Source organism: Sporothrix brasiliensis (genome assembly GCF_000820605.1).
Source record: "Sporothrix brasiliensis 5110 chromosome Unknown Cont18, whole genome shotgun sequence".
Taxonomy (NCBI): Eukaryota; Fungi; Ascomycota; class Sordariomycetes; order Ophiostomatales; family Ophiostomataceae; genus Sporothrix; species Sporothrix brasiliensis.
Window position 1 is genome coordinate 2,623,402 of NW_024467137.1, and position 17,422 is coordinate 2,640,823.

Below are 17,422 nucleotides of genomic sequence, written 5' to 3' on the forward strand. Positions count from 1 at the left end.
GAGAATAGCGAACGGAAACCAAAAATTGTCGACTGTTTGCTCCAACGGAGCAGAAATCGCGTCGACTACCGTCGAAGCCGCCAAACCATTGAGAGCTGAGCCTGGCCAGAAACACAGCCGTCAAAAGCCAAACGTGTTCCCTCTTCCCTGCTCCGTAGTCCTTCGTCGTCTGCCCATCTTTGACGGATGCCTTGCCATGTCCCTGTCCTCCCTTCCCCGTACCTTCTGTGAGATGATCGTTTGCAGTGCTTTTATCATCTTCACTGACGTGACAGAAATAAACTCTGTGTCCGCATGTCCTCGTGCTGGCCGTCACACCAATTCCCGGCCTTTTGCCCGCGTTTGGTCCGGTCCGTGGCTAGTCCGTTGTTTCGTCCGAGTATATGTGTCCGGCACGCAGCAGACACGGCCGTTCTGTCCTTTGCCGTCAATTGTTACATACGACCTAAGATCTCTGGCAGCTAGCTGCCTTGTTCCATCACATGTGGTTAAAGGTGAAGCAAAAAAATAAATAAATAAATAAATAAAACGAGGGCAACCACTATGTGTCATCACATTTGTTTGCTGTCATTCAAGCTGCACAAATGCCTTCTCGATGCAAATTCCGGTCCTTCTCAGATACGAATATGTTTCCAGACTTGCCACGGCAAAAGGAACGATGGCAACATGACGATACGATGATGAAGAGGACGATATCGTCGCCGCATTTTACGTTGTAGTTGTCAATGCTGAATAAGTGGGGCATCTCTTTCACCCAAATCAGCAGGAACGAAAACGACGCTAGTGAGCTTTCACAGTGACGCGCCAATGGCACAAAACGTACTTTGTCCGATGTCACACAGTAATACGCGTCCAGAGACACGACCACAACGCCCATTGCGATCTACGGCGTCCTCGGCTTCACCGGCATCAATGTGAAGGTCTGTCGTCCGTCACGACGCCAGAGCAAACACGAAGATGGTGCGCCAGCGACGTCAACCAGCCCTCGACTCGACTCCTCCTTCCAGGGCCACAACGAAACTGACAGAACCAACAAGAACGTCCGCCTCCTCCTCGCCGCGCCGCGCAATGCAGGATGAGTCGGCTGCCGAGCTGCGCACCCTGTCGGAGCGTGATGGCGTCGACAGCATCGCCGGCGGATACCGTGATGTCCCAGATACATCCTCGCCCGCGTCGCAGTCACCTGCATCACCAGCATCACCAGCATCACCAGCACCTGCGCTGCCCGCCAAGACCACCTGGCTGCAGCGCAACCAATGGATCGCCCTGGCCCTCGCCAGCGGTGCCTGCGCCGCCTTCAACGGTGTTTTTGCGAAGCTGTATGTTGCTGCGGCCTCTGCGCCCGACACCATGCCGAGCGTTCACCTTTTCACTGTGCTAATCTCGTATCCGCGTCCAGGACCACCACCGAGCTGACCACGCGCCTGTCGCAGGCCGTCGCCGGTGCCCTCGGCCTGGATGCTGCCGAATCGGCCGTCGAGGTGGTCGTCAGAGGCGTATGTTACTACGTCACTCTTTGTTGTGTCTCTTCCTCCGGCTAACCTGCGGTTCCTATGTGCATCGTCTAGACCTTTTTTGCCCTCAATCTCGTGTTTAACGGTGTGGTGCGTTTCCCCTCCCCCGTTCCCCATCTCGAACAAGTACCTCCGACTCACCGATAGCAGATGTGGACCCTCTTCACTCGCGCCCTCGCGCGCGGCCTCTCCGCCACCCAGGTCTCCATTATGAACACCTCGGCCAACTTTGTCCTGACCGCGCTGCTGGGCCTTGCCATCTTTTCCGAGGCTCTGCCGCCGTTGTGGTGGGTGGGTGCGGCCATGCTGGTGGCCGGCAACGTCATCATCGGGCGCAAGGACGAGGGCAAGGACGAGGGCAAGGCCGATGCGGCGGCGGCGGCGGCAACCACAGCCGAGGGAGATGCAGACGACACAGACGCCACCACCACCAGCCACCCGGACACGAAACTGGACGAGGGTCGCCGGCGCTCGTCACGGCGGCTGGCAGCACAGCGTCGAGGAAATGCGTCCGGCACGAAGACGTCGCCGGCGTCAACGCCTACCAGTCGGTACAAAGACGACGAAAGTAGCGGTGACGAAGACTTTGCCCAGATCTAACCAACATGGCTCATGACCTGACGTTGGTTAGCAGTCGCAACGCATCTGTCTCTTGTAGTCGATGTCATACATGAGTAGTACATGTCAAACCAAAACCAAATCAGTATACAGTCATCGCTATTTACGCGTGGTCTACATTACGTGGGCATGGTTGAACTTTTGTTCATTCAATTTGGCTGGCGGGTTTCATTTCAACAACCGCTTTCTTTTGTGACTCCTTATTTCTCTCGTTGGGACAGCCACTTATTTCTCTCGTTTCCAAAAGCCAACCAAATCATGGAATTCTAACTGGTAATGTGCCGCGACAAATGTGACAAAAGAAATTCAATGAATGCAAATCAACGCCCTGGGGAATAAAACTGTTGTCGTCGTATGAAACAGACCAGTTGGTACACCAAACAAAGAAGAACCAAAGATGCACACGGGGACGGTGTTGCCGCCTAAAACGAGACAAAATGACAAAAATAAAGGGGAAAAAAAATAAGAGAATTACAAAAGTTTGTGGAGGATGGCCAAATAAGAGAAATTGTTGTTTCGGGTGCAAAGAGCGAAGGAGCGGATAGTCTCAGTGATGTTGAATAGTATAAGAAACGTAGTATCGAGAGAGATGGTGCACGCCGACAGCCAGGTCCATGGTGCCTGTTCCTGTCTGGTCGTGCGCGGAGAGCGGATCCATTACAATATACAATATACAATATCGTACACGCAAACCATGCAGCGCAAACGGGGAATATGTTTACGCAGGGTACCCTACCAAGATGTTAGCAAAAGAAAAGACGATAAACAACACGCATGCGACAAAACTTACACCATGAGCAAACAGCAATGATGCAGTACAAGCACATCAGCAGCATGCCCTCGAGCCAATGGCTCTTGCCGTCACCAATCAGATAGTTGACCAGCAGCACCGAGACGAAGAGAACGGCGACCTGGAAAATATCAAAGCTGAGCGACATGTCGTCGAGATCCATGCCCCAGCCAATGACAACCAGCAGCGGAATCAGGAACAGCGCAACCTGCATGCTAGAACCAACAGCGACACCAATGGCAAGATCCATTTTGTCCTTGACAGCGACAGTCACAGCGGTGGCGTGCTCGGCAGCGTTGCCGACGATCGGCAGCAGAATCAGACCCAAAAACTCCTTGCTGATGTGGCCCTTGGTCGTAACGTAGTCAATGCTGTCCACAAGGAACTCAGCGCAGAAGGCAATCACCACCGTCGAGCCCGCAAGCACACCGAGCGCGACAAAAAAGTGCAGCTGCGGCTCCTCGCCCTCATCGTCGTCCTCGGGTCCGTTCACAATCAGGTCGTTGACCCGCTGGCGCTCCTCGTTCGACTCGTGGATGCCGTTCATCTTGGCAACGTTGGCCGACCGAATGATGGCGCCCTTGACGGCACCCTTTTGGATCGAGTGTTTAAAAGGCTTCGCAGGTACCTTCTTGCTCTCCTCGCTAAAGACAGCCTGGTGCGTCTTGAGCTGGAAGAAGAGGTAGGCCGCGTACACAACAAGCAGGATAATGGCCGTGCCGCGCGACAACATGGCGACGTCCTTGGTCGAAGTAATACTGGCGGCGTCAAACACAGTCGGAACAATGACACCGGCGACGGCCATGGCCAGCAGACTGGCCGCCGTCTGCGCCACAGTCGTGTTGAAGTACTGTTCCTGGCGACGCAAGCCACCAAAGAAGAAGCACATGCCCATCACAAGCAGCAAGTTGGACAGAATGCTGCCAATCAGGGACGTCTGCACAATGACAACCTCGTTCTTGATCAGCGCCATGATGGCGACAATCAGCTCGACGGCGTTGCCGAACGTCGCGTTCAACAGACCGCCGAGCGTCTCGCCCGTGCGAAGGGCGATTTCCTCCGTCGCGGAACTCAGCATAGCAGCAAGCGGGATGATGGCGATAAAGTTGACGACAAAGATCGCAATGGGATCGACAGACGTGAAGTGGAGGGCGATACCGACGGGCGCAGCCAGGAGGAGAAGATTAACGTAGGAGTTCAAAAACGTGCGCTGCAGCTGGTTGGCGACCGTAAACGGCTCCTTCGGCTGGACATTCTTGAACATGGCGTGCTCCTTCTTCGGCTTCTTGTCCTTGTCGTTCTTGTGCGAGTCATCAGGCTCGTCGGCGCCGTCCGAGCCGGGCCGATCGCTCCCGCGGCTGCGGTTCTTCAGGCCCTCGGGCGCGGCTGTGTTGGATGAGCCGAGCGAGGCTTCGCCAATCTTTTCGTTGGGGGGGATGCCCTCCTCGTCGCCTTCTGTCAGGACACCGCCGACAGGTGCTTGTGCGCTCGCTGTGATGTTGTAATCGCTGTTGAGGCGGCTCCGTGAGTTGTAGGATGCGGATGATGGTGCCGGTGCGGTCATAGCGTGTCCAACGGGTACACCAATCGGTTCGATTTCGCGGTTGCCTCCGCCGAGGCCAGCCTCAACATCGACATCGTCGTTTGCGGCGCCAGGCACTATTGCGGGGGACGTGTTTCTCCGTTTGACCCAGATGTGGGCGAATGGGTTGAAAGTGTCGCCTGTCTTGCGACTTTCTCTGTGCGCCTCCCTCTTGACACGAAATGCGTCGACTATGTGATTGGGCATATTAGCAATGCTATTCTGGCGTTGTGCGCCGAAGCCTGCCTCGAGAGGCGAGTGGAAAAAAACGCTGCTTCCGGAGGGATCATCAATGAAGACGGTGCCTGGTTGCAGTCGGGAAAAAAGAGTGCTGAAAGAAACGAGATTGGGTGCAGTGAATGGAATTCGGTGGACAGGTCAAACAGGCTGGTGCCGAATCAGGAATAAACACGAGATTGCAAAGACAGGGGGCCGCGCGTTGCTAGGAAAACGATAGGAGAGTGATGAACAACGAGCCTGCTACGTCGCTGGAAAATGGTGATAAAAAGGCATCAACGCAACAAATGGCACCTTGTGAGGTAAAGACAAAAAGTGGGCGAGGGAGACTGCGATTAAAAGCAAGAAACAAAAATGTTTCAGAAACAAGACAATTGGGAATGGTTGTGTGAGAGTGTGTGAGTTGGCGGTTGAACCGGAAGGCAAGTGAAGAAAAGGAGTGCAAGTAAGGCCCGTAGGTCAAGTGGGCAGCAAGGCAAAATTGTGCCTAAAATGGTGAAAACCAACAATGGAACCCGGTGCATGCATTTTGGAGGAGCCAGGTGCAGCCAAGGTGCAGCCAAAGTGCAGACAGGTGCAGACAAGGTGCAAGCCAAGTCCAAGGAGCAGTAAGAATGCGTACCTAGTGCTTTGCAAGGGCAGTCACCGAGCACCGCACGGCCAGCGCAAAGCCTAGTAAAAATCTAGGGGTCCCGCAGAATCGGCCTAGTGCACCGAGGTGGCTCAGGGTGGGTATGAAAGGAGGGTATGGTGTGAAGTAAAAAAGGGGGCGCAGCATGGGGCAGAAGGTCGAGAAGGAGAAAGGAAAGAAAAGTGCAGGGACGAGGAAAATAGTGCGATTTTGCGATGGGGCCCTTGGGGATCGGGGTCAAACGGGGTCAGAATCTTACACGACATGGTTGCTTCGATTTCGAAGATAGGATTGTCAGTCGACAATAGACAATAGGTTTCGAATAGTGCGCAAATTCTGATGTGGTCGTCGAGGTTGCAACTCGGTGCTGATGCTTGTAATGCGACTACAAGTCTAACCTGGGCGCGTCCTCTGCGAAAGATCCGGTATATCGAGAGATAGTTTCGATAACGGACCAAAACAGTGAACAGGCTGAATCGGGGATCGGGAATGAAAAGGACGGTCCGTAGTAGAGAGTGTGTTGTTTGGGCTGTGATGATGCGGTGAGAGATGGCACTGTTGTGGAAGTGTGTTAGTGTGTTGCAGGCCGGCGCGAAGGAAGCAGGGTTTGGTAAGTCTCCGAGTCTCGTACAAGCAGGGCAGCAAAGGTGGACGGCGCTGTATTTGAAGCTGGGCACGGCGCCAAGAGTTCCGCCAGGCGAGGTCAGGCCTCCCAAGCAAAAACTGAAGCTAGAGCGTAGAACGTGCGAGACGAGGCCACGAATGCGACAATTGACAATAAGGCGACAGGAACAAGGACTAGGAAGGCGTCGTAAGGGTTGCTGCGGACGGCCAAACAAGGTGGAAACCAAACACGAGTCCGATGGCGAGAGGTAGCGGGCGAGTACAACACGTCGAAATCGTGGCTTGTGGTGTGTTGCGTAGACTGGCAGGCAAGAAGGCGGAGCGTTTGCCGGTAATTATCTGTCAAAAATGCCCTGGTAATGAATGGCAATGCCGGGCTAGGTGGTGGAGCTAGACTGAGCCTGAGCTTTGTGGCGCCGGAGAGCCTGAAGAGATTTGGCAACGGTAAGTATGAGATATCGGCGGCTGTTGGCAAACGAGGTCAGCCTTGTGCGGTGCAAGGCAGAGGGCGAGGTGGAATTGGGGGTAACCAAGACGACGACCGGACTTGTGAGGCGCATAAATAGTGGACGTACTAGTCGTGAAAATGGAAAGTCTTTTCCAAATCGAAATCGGAATCAAAAGGCTCTGAAATTAGGTTTCTGGAAAGTCGTTAACACGGAGAGCCCTAAGCGTGAGGCGCGATTGGCCAGTCGAAAGGAACGGAGCTGGGCGCGTAGGGCAAAATAAAGGCGGATGGCAGTCGCTTCGAATGGGCGCTTGCGGTCAAAACTAGCCAACATCACAGACGACCGAAAATCGAGAATAGAACAAGGACAAAGAGGTGAAGGGATTCAGGAGCGCGGGATAGAGCAAAATAAAGAAAGGGGCAGAGATGAGAGGCAAGAAGCAAGAAAGGGGCATACAGCGAGACAAAATAGGAAGTCGCCCTGTTGTGCACGCGCGCGAGGAAGGAGCATATCAATGAAAGAAGGAGCGACGTCGCTGCCCGTTTGCGTGTCGTGCGACAAGCGACAGGCTCTTTCCTTGCATCACTTTGTTTTGTTTGCCGGTCCAACGTACCTTGTCAAGTGAGTCCGTAGATTGTGTGTAGGTTGCTCCTTTGTTCTCGCCGCGAGGTGGCAAGAGCGGCCGCAAGGGAGGTCCGCTGAGGTGTGAAGGAAGAAGGAGCGATGCACATGTAAATCTGAGCGAAAGGGGTAGCTGCCAGAAAACTAGCAAAGGCAGCTCTCGAGGAAGGAAAGAGGTGTGCAAGCAGGAAGGCGCGATAAGGAGGAGGACAACAAGAAGGAGAACAAGAAACGAGTTGGCGACGATGTCCAGCGAATAAATGGAACCAGAAACAAAAAAGGACCAAAAAGATGGGAGATGAACTACTGGGCGCGCGGGTGTCGGTTGAGATCCTCGTTGGCCCCAAAATGCCAAGACCACAACACAGCGAACAGATTTTGGTCTCGATCTGGTCGATTGGGGCCCCGTTTCAGAGTAATGCAATGTTGTTCCAGCGCCGGTCGCACCTGCACTACGCACTACGCGACGGCAGCGCAAAGCCAAGTCCAAAGCTAAAGCCAATAAATAGCCAAGCGCAAAACAAGCAATTCTAGGTCTTGGAAGGAGCGATCAAGGGCCTAGAACTGATAGATAGCGTGCGAGTGTGCATTCTTCACGCCGGGCGCCAGTAATTACACCGTAAGCTACGGGGGCAATCGAGACGGCATGACAATAATACTCGCCACGTCACAACACGGCCAGACATGCGCAAATGTAGACAACAGAACACCGATTATCCCACACAGGCCCGATGCATTTTCCTTTCAATTGCGCTTTCCTTCGAACTGCGCATGCTGCTAAACGGCAGGACCAAAGAGGTCAAGAAAAGAGAAAGAGGGAAAGCGCGATGGAGGCCACAGCGGACAAAACGCGCAAAACAAACCTGAAAAAAGGTGACCGAATTAGGCGGTCTTGGCACACGACACGCCGTGTCAGCTGTCGCACAGTCAGCCAGGGACTGCACTTAGGCCTGTAGGGGCGCCGTCCACGCCCAGGGAAGGAGCAGTGCAGTGCATCGGCCGCAGACGTCATTGACAGACCGCTCCGTCTTGTGCAGCGCAGGATGGAAGGAGCACTAGAGGAGTAATTAAGCAATCTCTTTGCTCCTTCCCTTTCACACAGGTATTAGGCTCAAAAACAAAAACAGCATTGTACTATAAAAAATGAAGAATATAAAGAATATAAAGAATATTGAAAATGCGACAGACGAAGCATGCTGAGCGCACTGTAACAACAATCTGCCATCACCGTCGCCGTGCTACGCGCAGAGGTCATAAACATACGGAGGCCTCTGGTTGTTCGCAAATTAACACTGGGGCCAGCAACTATTGCTTTGCGGAGACGATTCAACCGAGCAGCAAACGAATCAGAGGACCCCAAAATCAGGGCAAACACCAGCCACGTCGACAAGCTGACTTGACAACGCCAATTGTCGACGACAGAGGAACATACTTACTTCGTATGACGGCGGCGCAACGGGAGATGCTGATGCTTGGGCTGACTTGATACTAGGCCAGTATTGAGCGTATTTGAATTCGGCGTGAGGAAGTCCACACGGACGAATAATACCTCACGTTGGATTCGCTTTTTGTTTCTCAATTGGTCTTCATCCCCTGCTGACAACCACTGTACCACGTATTGTGACCGGGACACCGTCTCGGGGAAGGGTGGCGGCTCACCGCATGTTTTGCTGCGTTGTCAACTCAGCCGATTTGGCAGAGATCAACCTAGCGGCTTGAAAGGGCTCCCTAGACACTGACGAAACAAGGAAAAATAAAATTAGGTGCCCCTGAACACGGGACCGTGTTGTTTGATATGTCGCGACGTGTCCTCCGTTCTTATGTTTTGGTTTATTTACATTCCCTTTTTCTATTTTGATTTTGATTTTGGACGAGGTTAAATACTCAAAACAACTTCTCATTATCCAAAAATATACACAAGGCAATAAATGCTTTTAATAAAACAAGAATAAAAACACATTAGATAACACCTCTCAAAGGATATCCAATACGTGCTAGATCACAAGGCCACAACACAAAGTCAAACGTTTTCCAAACTCCAGAAGTACTTCTGTAAATGTTACAGAAATAGAGTGACTCCAATTTTTTCGAGTGTTTCACCGCGTTGCACCATCATTAACCCTGCTGGCCAAACAAACCAGGGCTTCCTTGGGCAGCCCCACCACTACCGTTGCCGTCCTCGGCTGGCGGCCGTTGTAGACCAATGTCGTCCACGCTGCTGCGTCGCAGGAATAGACGCGATGCCAAGAATCCGGGACTCGTCGTCCGGATCGGCGTCAGGGGGGTAGGCTGGATGAACTGGTTCTGGTTCTGGTTCTGGTTCTGGTTGTGGTTGTGGCTCTGGGTGCTGCCCAATCCGCCCGACGCACCGGCAGGTGACCGGAGGCTGCCACTGGTGCTGGATGGCGGCGCCAGCGGGCTGCTGTCACCGCCCCCGCCGCCGCTCACATGACTGCTGCCGCTGCTACCGCTTGTAACCCGCGTGCTGCTGTTCAGCAGACCCGGAGGCAGGCCGAGCGTCGGGATGTTTGTGTCGGGCACTTCGGCCGTGGCGCGCGCGGCCGCAGACGACAGCAGCGACGATGAGTTGTGCGCGGCGTGTGATACAGGGCGGCTGGTCGAGGTGGGCGTACCGGCTGTGGAGCTCGTGCTGTCGCTCGACGGCGGGACCATGTGCGGGTGGCTGCCCGATAGACGCGGTGTATTCAGACTACCGCCGGCCGCGGCGGCTACCGTCGAGGCGCTGCGCTTCTCGAGAAGCTCCGTGTAAAAGGCCTCGAGGGCCACGGGGTCCTGGCTAAACGCCTCAAGCTCGTCCATGACGCTTTCTGGATCTTCGCCCGGCGGCAGGTCGGCTGTCGAGATGGAGAAGAGCACGGCGCTCGCGGCGTTGGGCACCATGCCGACGTTGTTGCTGCTGCCGGGGATCGCAGGCGCTGCGCCGACCGAGGTGCTGGTCACGATCGGGCTGGGGCCGGGAACGCTGTTCTTATTCAGCAGACCCGACATGGTCGTTGCGCTGCCCTTTTGGCTCAGTGCTTCGAGACCAGTGGGACGGAGCCGCGGCGAGTTGAACAGCCCCGACTTGACCATGGGCGACTGGAGCGGTGTTGGCTCACTGGGTTCACCGCCCTGCGGCGGCGGCTGCTGTTGCTGCTGCTGCTGCTGCTGCTGCTGCTGGTCCGTTGGCCGCATATCCCGCGCAGACGGCGCCGTGGACCGGTTGCTGAACAAACGGTTGACGAGAAGCAAGAAGTCGCCTTCGTCGTCAATTTGCGCCAAGATGATGCCGGATCGGTGGATGTACTGCGTGTACTTGAAAAAGGGACGGCCCCACGAGTATTGCACGTCGACGCTGGGCGGAAAGTTGGACGCCGCCTCCGTGTCGAGCACAAACCCAAACTTGCGCAGGATCGCACTCTGATAAAAGTGGCGACCGGGCTGGGCCTGAGCGGCCAGCAGATTGGGATCGTAGAACGTGGCCGGTCGCTGCGTCGGTGGCGCCAGTGCCAGGCGGACCTTGTATGGCCGTCGGAAGGGGTTGCCCTCGCTGATGGACGACGCCTCGGCAATCGGCACCTCGACGAGGCGAAGGCCATGCTGGTAGGCCTCGCGCGCCCAGACCTCGACGGCGTCCTCAATGAGCTTGGCCGTGGCGTTCATCCATTCGATGCGGATGTGGTAGCAGTTGTCCGGGTTGTGCAGGCGGTCGTAGTGCAGGTCGATGCGCTCGGGGCGGTATGAGCGCTTGCGGTGGTCGACGTCGTATTTCATCATCTTGCTGAGCAGCACACGGGGCCTCTTCTTGTTTGCATGGGCATTGTTTCCGTTGCCGCCGCTCTCACTCGTGTTGCTGCCACCTGTCGTGGTGGTGTGGTTGTTGTTGCTGGTGCTATTGCTGCCGGTGCCGGAGATTGCCCCGAGGATCGGCGTGGAGGCAGCCGATGCTGGCGCCTTGCCAAAATCGCTGTCCTCGTGGACAGACACCGGCCGGGACGCAGGCTGTCTTGACCCGTCACCTGACCCGCCGCCACCACCACCACTGCCGCTGCCGCCGTCGCCGCCACCACTCTGCAAATCAGCCGCCGTGGGTATGGCTGCCACCGACGCCTTGCGTGTGTTGAACCAGCCGCCCGTGTTGTGCGGCTTGGCATACTCGCTGCTGATTTGGTAAAAGTACTGGCCGTCGCGGAACGCGTGGCGCTTCTCGACGTGGACAAAGATGCCCTGGTGCTTGACCTCGCGGGGGCCGACGGCCGGTGTTGCACCGCCTCCACCACCAGCTCCAGTGGACGCTGCAGCCGCAGTGCTTGCTGTTCCACTGCTGCCGTCAGCCGTTGCAGTGTGTCCGCCGCCCGGGGCAGCACCGGCGGTGTTGCCTTCGCGATCCTTCTTGTCGGATGCATCCTTCTCGGACGCGTCGCTGGAGGCCTCTTTATTCTTGTACAGGTAGTCACGGTCGCGGTCGCGGTCCGAGACCATGAGCATGTTCCCCAAGGCTTCGGCCTCCTGGCGACTCTCGAGGTCCTCGACGTTGTCGAGCAGCCAGCTCGTCATGTCTGAGCCAATAAAGCAGTTGTAGTGCAGCCGCAAATGCCAGCGCCGGTTTTGCATGCGCACACCGCCCTGCTCGACAGGCTGTTGCATCGCCTCGGCCAGTGCCGCCAGGTTGAGGTTGCTCTTGCGGAAGGGATCGCGGTCGGTCACAAGCTGGCCCTTGCGGGGCAGCGGCTGCTGTGGCGCCTGTCCAGCGGCACCCCCAGCTGCTGTGCCTGTGCCTGTGCCTGCGCCTGCGCCTGCACCACCCAGAAGCGGCAGGGTTGATTCGAGCTCGGCGGCGATGACCAGCGACGGATCTTCGGTCTTATAGACGACGTCGAGCGGGTTCTGGTTGGTGTCGCGCGTGCGCCGGTGGCGGCTCGAGAGCGTCTGCAAAAAGTGGCGCTCGGACGCGGGGATGACGCGGTGCTTCTGCCACAGCTGGCCGAGTTTCCGGATGCCCTCGATGCGGACCTCTTCGTCGTTGTCGACGGGATTCGGGTTCGAGTTGGCATTTGCATTGGCATTGGCATTTGCACTTGCATTTGCATTTGCATTTGCACTCGCGGCGCCAGAGATGCTACCTGTTGTAGACGCAACGGAGCCGGCACGGTGCGGAAGCACCATGGGGATCAGCACGAAACGCGCACGCCAGAAGCGTAGGTTCTCGGTGAGCTGCTCGTCGTGGCCTGCGACGTGCGAGTCGATGTAGTTCCAGTTGCGCTCAGAGCGAGGCGCGGAGACGTCGATTGTACTCGTCAGGTAGTCGTGGTCCAGGAGCGTGCGGATGGCCGGTCGGTACAGCGGCGCAGGGTTCGATGCAGCGCTGGCGCCGGCGCCGGCACCACCACCGGCGCTGCCGCTGCCGCTGCCAAACTCGTCCGTCTTGCGATGGTAAATGTTGACCTGCACCTCGGCATCGTTGGCAAACGACAGCTGGTGGATGGTGTTGCCAATGGACATGAAGATGCTCGTGCCGTCTTCAAAGGGCTGCTGGTCCGTCGAGAAGATGTCGGCAATCTTCATCTGCTTCTGGCCAAAGGCCTTGGCCACGACGGGGCCGATGACGACCTGGAAGCCTTGCGACAGCCGCAAGCTAATCAGCTCACGCAGCAGGTTGTCGCGGGTCTGCGGCACCTCGGGCAGCTCGTCGTCGGCGTCCTGAGAGACGCTGTAGGGCTGCTGCACGTACTCGCTTTCAAACTGCGCCTTGGTGGGGAAGTACTCGGTCGTCAGCGGCACAGACGCGGGCGAGCACAGCGTCTTCCAGCGCATGACACGGATCTCGCCGGGGCGGGGGAAGACGTGCTGCCAGCGGCTGTTAAACGTGGCAGAATCGATCTTGTTCGCCTCGGGCTTGGAAGGGTTGATCATCATGAGCCAGGGTGCCATGGCGGCGGTGGGTGACAGGGCCTTGGTGGTCTCAGGCACGGCCTCGGCGAGCAGCTTGGAGTTGTAGACGCGCTGCGCGTCATCAGCACGCAAAGTGCTGGAGTAGTGGGGGTCGCGGTCGTCACGGGGGCGCGGGGGCTCGGTGCGCCCGGCACGACCGGCACCGAGGAACGAGCCGGCAGCTAGCTGTGTCGACGAGTCGCCGGAGCGGATCACGATGGGGCGCGTTGGCGTTTCCGGCGGCGCAAGGCGGCCTCGGCTGCGCTGGTCCGTGGAGCTGGCGCCGCCGACCATCCGCCCAAGCCCTGTTCGGCTGCCGGACGCTGCTCGGTCGGCTGATGAGAGGCCGTGCGTGTTCGGGTGGGGCAGGTTCATACGGTCGTCGCCTGTCGAAAAGACAGCGGATGCTTTTGGCGTGCTTGGGAGTGCCCCGTGTGCGTGTGCCGTGGCCGACGTCGTGGCCGCGGTGGCAGGCGCCGTAGCCAAGGAGAGGTTCACGGTCGGCGCAGACGGCAGATTGGACGCCGCAACGGTCTCTGCGCTGACTTCTGCCACGGCCGCCTTGGGTGCCGCAATGCCGAACCCTCGCTGGCCCAGACTGATCTGCCGTATCGCTTTCGGCACCTTGGACGAGGAGGAGCGCGAGCTCTTGATGCTCTTGATGCTATCCTTGTCGAAGCTGACAGACCTCGTGTTGTCGCGCATATTTCTGTAATCGAGACCGCGACTCGATAGGAGTGCAGAGCTTGCCGGTGTCGCCGCCGTGGAGGACGAGACCGGTCGGTAGCTGGATGCCGACGTCGTGGCAAGGCTACTGTTTGCCCCGGTCGTGGACATGAAGCTGGCCGTCGATGGTCGCCGGTCGGTTTGTGCATGTGCAGAGCTTGTGTCCGCACCGCCCGAGCCGCCTTCACCGAGGAAATGTGTCTTTCGCCGTGTGCGGGGCCCCGAGAGAGCCAATGCCGAGCTGGACAGGGCCGCCGTGCTGTCGTCTGGCTCGCGCTCACGCCTGTAGCTGCTGCTGGTGGCTCCGCTGTGATGGCCCTTGCGGCGTGTGGGCAGTTTCTGGCGGCTGCCGTCGTACTCTTGCAGCTGCCGCCACAGCGACTTGCTGTTCTGCTTGGCCAGCTTGTCGGCGGCAAACTTTTGGAAGCCGTAGACCTGGTCGAACAGGACGTTGGCGGCGAGCTTGTTCTGGACGACGAGGACACCGCCGTGCTCGACGGGCGAGGTGGACAGCGAGTCGGACGAGGGCTTGAAAGCACTGCGCGGGAACAGCGGGTCGGCGTGGAGCGGGGTGGTCTCGATCTCGTTTGTCTCGAGCACGCCGCGCATCTGGAGGTCGTACATGCGGCAGCGGACGGCAAACTCCTCGAGATGCTTGCCCGGGCGGGTGCCCTCGAGAGGAAGCGGCGGCAAGGGCACGCCCTGGCGCATAAGCAGCTCGTTGGGCTCGCTGGCCCAATACGAAACATGCAGCCACTGGGGTAGAGCGTAAAACCAGCTGTCGTTGAAGCGGTCGGCGCCCATGGCCTCAAAGGTCCGCTGCTGCGGCGTGTCAGCAGACCCGGCACCGGCACCCTTGCTCGGCGACAACGAGTGGGCGCCGACGCTCGAGTAGCTGCCGTAGAGGGGTGTGTTCTGTTTAGGCGTGCTGCCGCTCATGTGGGCAAAATGAGTGCCAACGCCTTTGGTGTGGCTCTGACTGTGGCTGTTGCTTTGGCTGTTCCCCTGGCTATTTGCCTGGCTGTTGTTGCTGTATGTCCGGGACTTTTGAAAGTCCCGGTCGAGGTGGTGTGGGTGGCGGAAGCGAAACAGTGGCGCATAGTGGAGAGGGACCTTGGGGATGCAGATGAGGTCGATGCCGATGCCGTTGCCGATGAGGGCCTCGGTGGTGCGGCGCAGGGCGTCGTACTCGACCTCAAAGACGCCGGAGCCGGGCGAGATGACGACGACAGAGATGCCGGTGCGCATGAGATCGCGGTCCACATAGTCGTGGGAGAAGAGAGTGGAGGCCATGTTGACGGCTTCGAGGACGTTGCCGTACATGGCGGACGACGACTCGGCCTGGATGTGGTGCTGGAACTTTTGGTTCAGCGGCGGCTTCTTGGACGGATCGGGATCGCCCGTCGCATCGCCGCCGCCCGCCGCATCGTCCGACACAGACAGCGCGCCCGGAGGCAGAGACGCAGCCGTGTCGGGGCGCAGGTGGGCGAGGTGGTGCAGGCTGATGTCCCGGCGGAAGAGGTTGAACTCGCGCTTGAGCTGGTAGAGGATGCGGGTCCACTCGTTGCTGGACATTTCGCTGACGACAACGCGGTAAAAGTCCTTGTACGGGCGGCGGTTGCCGGACGACTGGACGCCCGTATAGTAGTCGTGCTGCACCGATGCCTCGGACAGGTCGACGGCCAGGCCGGTGTCGTACTCGACGCGCGCAAAGAGCACGATGGTGACCAGATGCTTGACCTTGCGCGCGGCCCATTTCTTGAACAGCGTGGGCAGCAGGCCGTTGACGACCTTGCTGAACAGGATCTCGCCGGAGCCGTCCGAGTCAAAGTCCCACATCTCGCGAGCCATCTGGATGAAGAGGACGAAGCGCGCCGACTCGCTGCGGAAGATGGGCCGCGTGTTCTTGCCGAAAAAGGCCGACGGCACGCGCTTGCCGTCGACAAAGACGTGGGTCACCTGGGCCTTGATGGTGCTCATAAACAGGACCATCTGGCCGCGGTAGACGGTGCGTTCGGCGAGCTCGGAGACGGCGAGGCGCCACATGTCGGCGCGCGACAGGTACTGGTCCTTGAAGACGAGCTCGACGTGCGAGGCTTCGATGGCCGGGTTGCTGGCGTCGACAGGGGTCAGCAGGACGGTCGAGCCCTTTTTCATGCCAAAGACGTCGGCGATGCGCTTGGCAACGTAGATTTCGACCGTGGGGTGGCGCGCCTTGAGCTCTTTGGGCATGTCTTTGACGATAAACAGATACCGGCGGCCGGCGTCCGCCTCGCCGTCGGGGGCTTGCCCGGCTGCACCGCCTGTTGCTGTTCCTGAGCCCGTGCCCGTGTCTGTGCTTGTGCCGTCTTCCGTTCCTCCCGTTCCTCCGGATTCTCCTGGTGTCCCCCCTGCGGACCCTGTTGTTCCAGAGGCCTGGTCGTCTTTGCGTCCGGCCGCCGGGTTGGGACGGCGGACGGTATTGTTGTTGCTGTTGGTGCCGCTGCCCCCGGTGCCCGTGCTGCCAAACCCCGGCCGCTGCTCGGGCAGCACATCAATGGCCATGAGCTGGCCCAGCTGCACGCCGTCGTCAAAGTGGTCGAGGTTCATGAGCACCTCGTCGCGGGCAAACGATTCATTGACGGTGACGGTGCAGGTGCGTTCAAATGCGGGCTGTGGGCCTTTGGCAGGGCTGGCCTCGCGGATGGTGGAGTTGCTCGACATGGTGTCGGGGGACCGGGCGCGGCGTGGGGGTGTCGACGAACGGGGACGGCTGTGCTGGAGGAGATGGTGATGGAACGATGGTGGCGGATGGGTTGGTGGGTGGGTTGGTTGCGGGCTGCCCGTCGGCAGGACGGGCCCACCGCTCAGCGAGGCATCGGTGGGCACGGATTCGGCACTGTTGCGGCTCAGCTGGCGAAGGTGCGAGGCCCAGCGAGGCGGCCCGGCCTTGCGCGAGTGCGCCGGCGAGAATCCGTTGCGAGACATTGTCGCGTCAGCGGCGGGCAAAGGCGCGATCAGGACGTCATCGGCAGCGGGCGTGTGCGCAGGCTGCCGGAATGGTATGTGGCATGGTATGTGGCCGCGTCACATGTGTCGTTTGCCAAGGCACGGTGGTACGTGTGGCCAATCGTGGATGAGATACAGCTGGGAGCTCGACGCTGCTGTGAAGGGGCAAGCAGGTGCGTGATGGCGGCAGAATGTAGATGCTGGCGGGCTATTGGATGGCTGACTCACCGCCTTCCTATTTTGTAATTACAGCTTGAATGGCAGGTGCAATCGGCGCATCGACAGCATGTCGCCCAGTATGCGAATTGGCCGTTGAGCGACGGAGATACGTTTGCATATTGCAAATTCAACCAACACATGCACAAGATGACATTTCTGGCTGAAGAACTCGGTACTGTTGTCTTATTTCCAGTCGTTCAACATGACACACTTGTCTTGTGCCACGCAGCTGTCAGAGCAAGGCGGACGGCCAGCGCTAGAATTCTCCGACTGTCTACCAATTGTGAGTGAAATACACGAAAGCAGGCAACGCCAACGCGATATCGCGCTTGCTCTTCAAAAGACGGATACGGCGAGCCCATCCATGATGGCACAAGGACGCACAGGCCAGCACACAGTGCACGGACAACGGTGGGACGAGCTGCTCGCAGCCGAGAGCGGCCCCCCGGTGAAGAGCAAGGTCGATGGATTTAATCAGTTGCGTCGGGCAAT

At 58.2% G+C, this 17,422-nt stretch overlaps 3 protein-coding genes across 3 annotated transcripts; 1 reads left to right on the top strand and 2 right to left on the bottom strand.

Annotated features, from left to right (window-relative positions):
• Nucleotides 1-1,068: 1,068 nt before the first annotated feature.
• SPBR_01873 (uncharacterized protein) lies at nucleotides 1,069-2,114 on the top strand (the record flags this gene model as incomplete). The annotated part of the gene is made up of 4 exons (XM_040760183.1): nucleotides 1,069-1,319; nucleotides 1,400-1,496; nucleotides 1,569-1,604; nucleotides 1,665-2,114. 4 exons carry the CDS (start codon nucleotides 1,069-1,071, stop codon nucleotides 2,112-2,114), a joined length of 834 nt encoding a protein of 277 aa, XP_040619701.1.
• A 736-nt stretch (nucleotides 2,115-2,850) lies between these two features.
• SPBR_01524 (Ca2+:H+ antiporter) lies at nucleotides 2,851-4,711 on the bottom strand (the record flags this gene model as incomplete). Its single annotated transcript, XM_040759834.1, has 2 exons — nucleotides 2,851-2,864; nucleotides 2,923-4,711. 2 exons carry the CDS (start codon nucleotides 4,709-4,711, stop codon nucleotides 2,851-2,853), a joined length of 1,803 nt encoding a protein of 600 aa, XP_040619702.1.
• Nucleotides 4,712-9,181: 4,470 nt separating this feature from the next.
• On the bottom strand, nucleotides 9,182-16,690 carry SPBR_01175 (egl-and pleckstrin domain containing protein; the record flags this gene model as incomplete). Its single annotated transcript, XM_040759486.1, has 1 exon — nucleotides 9,182-16,690. The coding sequence occupies one exon, from the start codon at nucleotides 16,688-16,690 to the stop codon at nucleotides 9,182-9,184; it is 7,509 nt and encodes a 2,502-aa protein (XP_040619703.1).
• Nucleotides 16,691-17,422: the final 732 nt, after the last annotated feature.